The sequence below is a fragment of the Myotis brandtii genome, unplaced genomic scaffold, assembly GCF_000412655.1.
Source record: "Myotis brandtii unplaced genomic scaffold, ASM41265v1 scaffold743, whole genome shotgun sequence".
In the NCBI taxonomy this organism is placed as follows: domain Eukaryota; kingdom Metazoa; phylum Chordata; class Mammalia; order Chiroptera; family Vespertilionidae; genus Myotis; species Myotis brandtii.
In genome coordinates, this window is record NW_005370960.1 from 1,782,521 (window position 1) to 1,788,754 (window position 6,234).

General features: G+C 66.2%; 1 protein-coding gene across 1 annotated transcript in view; it reads left to right on the forward strand.

Annotated features, from left to right (window-relative positions):
- NUDCD3 (NudC domain containing 3) overlaps window positions 1–5,389 on the forward strand; it is a 40,174-nt gene extending 34,785 nt beyond the window's left edge. The window contains exons 5-6 of the mRNA XM_014530541.1: window positions 2,278–2,466; window positions 4,106–5,389. Coding sequence (XP_014386027.1) covers window positions 2,278–2,466; window positions 4,106–4,216 — 300 coding nt within the window. The 3' untranslated portion in view covers window positions 4,217–5,389. The remainder of the gene's footprint in view (window positions 1–2,277; window positions 2,467–4,105) is intronic.
- Window positions 5,390–6,234: the final 845 nt, after the last annotated feature.

Here is a 6,234-nt window from a genome sequence, read left to right on the forward strand (position 1 = left end):
AGGCCGCAGGCTGGCCTGTGGCCGCCTGGTTTGGGTCATCACGGGAGCCTCGCGGGACCTCCGCTCCTGGTCCTGTGGCTCGGCCCCGGGGGACTAGGGTGGAAGGGCCCGCTGTCCTCGCCAGCCCTGGCCTGTGGTGGGACTTGGGGGAGCAGGATGCTTGCAGGGGGAGGAGGCCGAGGTGGGAGGTCGCCTGGTTGTCCAGTGACACGTGTCCTTAGGGAGGAGAGGGGAATGGGAGCCGGCAGAGGGGACCCAGACGGGAGTGAGTGGCGGTGGGGGCAGGGCTGGGGGCGTGTGGCCTCGGCTGTGCGGCCTCCAGGGTGAGAGAGGGAACGATGGGAACCCTGGGACAGGGTGGGGCCTCCCAGGAGCCTGCCCCCAACCTCCATGCCACTTGCCTCCCAGCTGCCCTCCAGAGCCCGGGCCCCAGGCAGCCCCGCCAGGCGGGGGCGGCAGCTAAACCTGGTGACAGTTCTCGCCTCCCTCCCGCCCACACACAGTGTTAAGGAGGCTTCGTGATTCCCGATTCCTGGCTCCTCCTTGGTTATGGAGCCTCCCCCGCGGCTCCTCGGCCTCCTCGTGCCCCTCCTCGCAGGGCGCTGGCCTCACTGCCCACGGAGCTGCTGAGGCGCGGCCGTCCCCGCCGACGAGATGCCCTCACAGTCACTCAGGCCTGGTCGGTGCGTCTCACTCGGGGGCTGCTGGACCCATGACAGGGTTTGCGCAGGCGCACCCTCCCCTTTGTCACAGCGCTCGAAAGGGGTGACAGGCTGGCTAGTCCTGGCTCCCCCGCCCCAGCTGCCACCTTCCTGCGATATCAGCAGGTCCCTGTCCTCCCGACACTGGTCGTTCTCCGTCTTTGCTGACTCACCCGCACTCCCCACGTCCCTGTCGGCTTTCTCGTGAGGACGAGGTTCCCCAGCCGAGCAGGGGCTCAGTGGTTAGAGCAGTAGCCACGGCTGAAGGCTCACAGGTTCAGTCCTGCTGGGGGCGTGCAGGAGACAACCAACGCTGTCTCTCTCCCATCGTCATTCCTCTCTCCCCCCTCCCACTCTCTCTAAAATTCAATGGAAAGCTCTGGCCGGTTTGGCTCAGTGGATAGAGCGTTGGCCTGTGGACTGAAGGGTTCCGGGTTCGATTCCCATTCAAGGGCACATGCCCAGGTTGTGGGCTCGATCCCCAGTAGGGGGCGTGCAGGAGGCAGCCAATCAATTATTCTCTCTCATCATTGATGTTTCTGTTTCTCTCCCTCTCCTTTCCTCTCTGAAAGCGATAAAAATATATTTTAAAAAGTAATAAAATTGAATAGAAAAATATCCTGAGGATTAAAAAACAAATACAGGTTGGATATGTCAGCGTGTTGGTGAGCGCAAGGCTGTGGTGGAAGTTAGGCCTGGAATGGGGGGGGCCTGTGGCCCTCGGTGCTCAGGCCTCGGCCCCTCCCGCCTCTTGGTGGCCTGGTCTGTGGCATTGTCCAGGCCCAGGCCCAGGCCCGCAGGGAGAGCGGAGGTTGGGGTTTCAGGGTGGGGTGGTGTCAGAAGCCTCCTGGGACTCGGGCTGGCAGGCGGGCGGCCCTCGTAGTGGATGGAGCGTTTCCTCGTCTGCCAGCCCTGCCCAGCCCGGCTCTGCTCCAGTGGCTTAAACCCCGGGCACTGCCCTGAGGGGCCAGTACTGGACTCGGCGCACGTCCTCCACAGGAGTGGCCTGAGCTGAGCAGGCTCCTGCCCGTCATCCTCATCCTCGCACCCCCCCCCCCCCCCCCCCCCCCACACACACACAGACTCTCACGTGTCTTCTTGGCCCAGACTTGAACCAGGGGCAGCTGTGGGGGTGCCGTCCGCTGGGCAGGAGCGAGGTGTGTGACTGAGGAGGGGGGTGGACGCAGTCCCCAGCACAGACGGGCGGGTGCTGTGTTTTCTTCCACGTCGGGTTCAGTGCCGTCATAGATAAGGGCATGGGGGGGGGGCGGGGAGCCCTTGACACCCGCATGGCTCAGCGCTCGGCCCTGACCCCGCAGGCAGGACCAGGGTCTGGGCTTGGGAGCAGAAGCGGGCAGCGGAGGGCGGTGGGCCTGTTGGAAGGAGCTCTCGTTGGGGGTTGAGCCTTTGCGGCGTCCCAGGGAGGCCTGATTGGCAGGGACAGGTGGGGGCGGCCCCTCAGGTGAGAGTGGGCTGGGTCCTGGCGCCCAGCGGGTGTGGGTGGTGAGGACCTGGGGGCAAGGGCCCCGACCCCCCCAGACTGCAGTCCCCACACTGACCCGCCCGCCCACCCCAGGTGAGCCTGAACAAGGCGGGCGAGTACTGGTGGAGCGCAGTCCTGGAGGGCGAGGAGCCCATCGACATCGACCAGATCAACAAGGAGCGCTCCATGGCCACGGTGGGCGAGGAGGAGCACGCCGTGCTGGACCGGCTCACCTTCGACTACCACCAGAAGCTGCAGGGGAAGCCCCAGAGCCACGAGCTGGTGCGTGCCTCGCCCGCCGCCGGGCTGGGTGGCTGGCCACGGGTGCGGGGTGGTGTGGACTGGGAGGTGTGGGTGTGGATGGGACGGGCAGAGCGGGTGTGGACGGGGTGGGGTGGTGCATTTGCTGAGGGCACGACTGTCCCCTGCGTCCTGACTCCGGCGGCTCCAGCTGGTCAGCGGGTCAACCCCCAGACAGGGCGCACAGTTCACACCTGGTCGGAGCTCAGGTGGCAGAGGAGGTCCTCCCGAGTCACTGTGAGTGGTCAGAGGCCTGAGGGTCTGCGTGGCCGAGGCCGTGGCAAGGCGAGAGGACGTTGGCGACGGGAGGGGTCACGCTGAGCGGTGGAGCCGGGTGGCCGGGGAGAGGATGAGTTAGATGAGTGCAGCCGTCCCTTATGCACGGGCGCCTGTAACCGCGGTCGGCACGGAGTCGGTGGGCCGTTCCTCCCAAGCGGGCTCGCCTTCCCCTTCAGGGCGTACTTTCCGCTCCTCACGGCGTCCAAGTGCCAGCGTCACCGCCCTGCCCTGGGCATCGAGGGGAGGATCAGGTGACTGGCACAGCCTGTGATGCCTGACGGTTGATCTGACCCCCGAGACGTGGAGACGCTGGACAAATGGACGCGTCCCATCCGGGCGACGGAGAGGGACAGGGAGGGACCTCATCACCCACTCAGAGCAGCGCACGATTTGGACTCGGGTGTCTGTGTCTAGACTTTTCCATTTAACGTACTTCAGACGGCGGCTGACCGTGGTGACACCACGGAACGTGAAACCCTGGGTCCGGAGGGCCCGCAGTCTCCCCGGCTCTCACCATCCCGAGGGGTTAGGCGAGGAGGGTGCTCCTCGGGTCAGTGCAGCACCAGGTCCCGCATGGAGGGCCCTCCCCCAACACTGTCCAGATGCTCAGGGTCTCGCGTGTCTCCTGGGGCCTGACTGGTGCTGTGAGTGCCCTGGTCCCACCACCGGGGGCCTGTAGGTCTGTCCGTCCACCCATCCGCCACGTCCTTACTGCACGCAGTGGGGTTGGGTTGGTGGGTCAGACGCACCAGGGCCCTAAGAGCACGAGGTGGGTGGTCCCCTGAGCTGGACTGGCCTGTCCTTCCTCCCGCATCGCTGAACCGCACCCGCTGGGCCGACAGGGCTGGGGCTGACGGAAGGGTCACAGCATCTGCTGGTCGTGTCATCGCTGAGCTCGCCTCTCGTGCTTGAGCAGAACTTGCTGTGGCCACCAGACGACGAGCAGTCTGGGCACTGGCCCCACGGGGAGGGCCTCGCGCAGTTGGTGCGGACGCTGGTGTCGCCGCCTTGTGCACGCGGCGAGAGGCAGAGTTCCTGATGACTGGCCAGAGATGGCGGCCAATTGGGACGACTGTGAAGACGTGCCTGGGAGGCCCGGGGGCTGATGGAGGGGGAGCAGGGACCCATGGCCACAGTCCTTGGGCCCTTGGATTTGGACAGATTCCTGGTGGGAAGGGCCAGCAGCACATGAAGACGCAGCCCTTGGCGGTGACAGACCGGGGTCGGGGGTCTGCATGGAGCTCGGCCTGTGGAGGCTCAGTTGCCCAGGCGGGTCCTGGAGGAGGAAGCGCGTGTGTCCGGCTGGGCCGGGGTTAACCTCCCTGTCTGTTTTCTGTTGTAGAAAGTCCATGAGATGCTGAAGAAGGGGTGGGACGCTGAAGGTTCTCCCTTCCGAGGCCAGCGATTCGACCCGGCCATGTTCAACATCTCCCCGGGGGCTGTGCAGTTTTAGTGACGGGACCCTCGCCCTTGCGGCTGGAGGCGGGCCTGGCGTGCCCTCCTGGGGACCTGCTGTCTGATGCCCTCCCATCCCTTCTTTCAAGGGCCTGTGGCCTCGGCCTTGCCTGCCTCTCCAGACGCTCAGAGCAGGGCGGGGCCGCCCGAGGGTGCTGGTGGAGCAGGGCCCGCAGCCCCCCTCCTCGCTGCTATCTGTAGCTCTGCTTGCTGTTCTTGTGCCCCGGGAGGCGGGAGGCGGGAGGCGGGGTGGGTGACTCCAGGATGTTTGGGGACTCGGCCTCCCTTGCTGGGCGAGACATTCTCAGACGGGCACCAGGCACCCGGTCCTGGGTGCTGCTCTGGACGTTGGAGAAAGTCCTGTGGCCGCCCACACAGCGGGTCCTCTGACCTCTGACCGCTGCCCTGTCCCACCACCCTGCACCTTCCTTTTTGGACCTGGTTCCTGTCGGAGTGAGCTGAGCGGCCGCCCGTCCCTCTCAGGAACCCCGACCACAGCTCTGCTCCCACCACCTCGGACCCAAACCTGCGCTCTGTCCCGCAGGCCACGTGCCCATCGGCAGGACCCGGCCTCCCCCACTGGAGCCTGGAGATGCGGAGCCTGTGGCAGACAGCCCTTCTGGAGGCGCCCACGCTGTGTGTGTGGGCGGGAGCTGGTTCCTCGCCGGCGTTTCTGCTCAAAGGGCAGCTCCCCTGGGTCCCTGTGATGCCGTGGGCAGGGGGCAGACGGTGCTGGTGGCCCGAGCCCTGACCGCACGTGTCACTGGCTGGTCCTGCACCTGCGGGGACCCCTCCTCAGGCCCCAGGTCTCTGTGTTGTCCCTGTGACAAACATTCTCGACATGTTCCTCTGCGCCCCCCGAGGGGTCTCCCCAGAGGCGAGGTGGGTGCGTCTGCGTCTCAGTGATCTGGGAGACGGGGACCAGGACTGGTGGCTGTCCTCCTGGGCCTGCTTTTATTTTCCGTGTCGTGTCTTTCCACCGCGCCGCTGTCAGCGTCTGGGAGGGGTGCTGGTCACAGCGGCAGCTCTGCCCCTGGCTGCCCTGCAGCCGCTGCTCCTGCCTGTTTTCTCTCTGCAGACGCAGCAGCAGCAGATGGGCCACGGAGCCCGGCGAGGCCCGAGGACAGGACCGTCGTCTGCCACGTGGGTTTGCAATAAATGTGTTTAAACACTCGGCCTCTGCGTGGGCTGCTGCCGTGTCATTCTGTGTGCCTGCTGCCCGGCCCTGTGGGCATTGATTGGTCAGCATCTTTTTAATGAAGGAAGGTGCTTCTGGGGCAGGAAGTGAGGAGGAGGGACCCCACAGCGTTCGGGGTGGGGGCGCAGTCAGTCCTGTGGGGGTGTGTCCTGGCGGCTGCAGCCCTAGGAGCCCCGACAGTGGCAGCCCACACCCACGTGACAGAGGCTTGTGCATGAGGAAGGGCTGTGGGGCCCCAGGCGGTGGGGCAGGTGGGATGGGCCCCGGTCTGAGCTGGGCAGTGGTCCCTGAGCGCCTGGCTGCTGCACTCCAGCACCAGCACCACGGGGCGTGGGCCCCCTCGGGAGGGAGCCAGCAGCCTGTCCTTCAGTCTCGTGCAGGCCCCAGGCCCGCCTGGCTCTGTTCTCACTTCCTGGTTCTATTCAGATGTCTCGGGGTCCCCAGCACCCTGCCTGGTGAGGTTCAGCAGCTGCTGCCTGCTGGGGGGGCGTTGGAGGACAGGGCCCTGGGGGCACGGCCCCTCTGGCTGTCTTCCTGGTGCCAAGAGCTGCGGGAAGGGGGCCTGTTCCTCGTGGGACAGGGTCCTCGGGAAGCTGCCCAGGTCATGACCTTCCAGGGGCTGGGGCAGGTCACTGTGGGACCCGGCAGTGTCCCTGGTTGTCCTGGACTCGGAGGACACAGTTGCAGAGCACCTGCTGGGAGCCCACCCTCCGGGGGTCACAGAGGTTCTGGGGTGACAGGCTGGGAGGTGCCAGCAGCCCTGGGGCCCCTCAGGGCCGTGGAGGGAGCAGAGGCAGGGCCAGGAAGAAGGGGAGAGG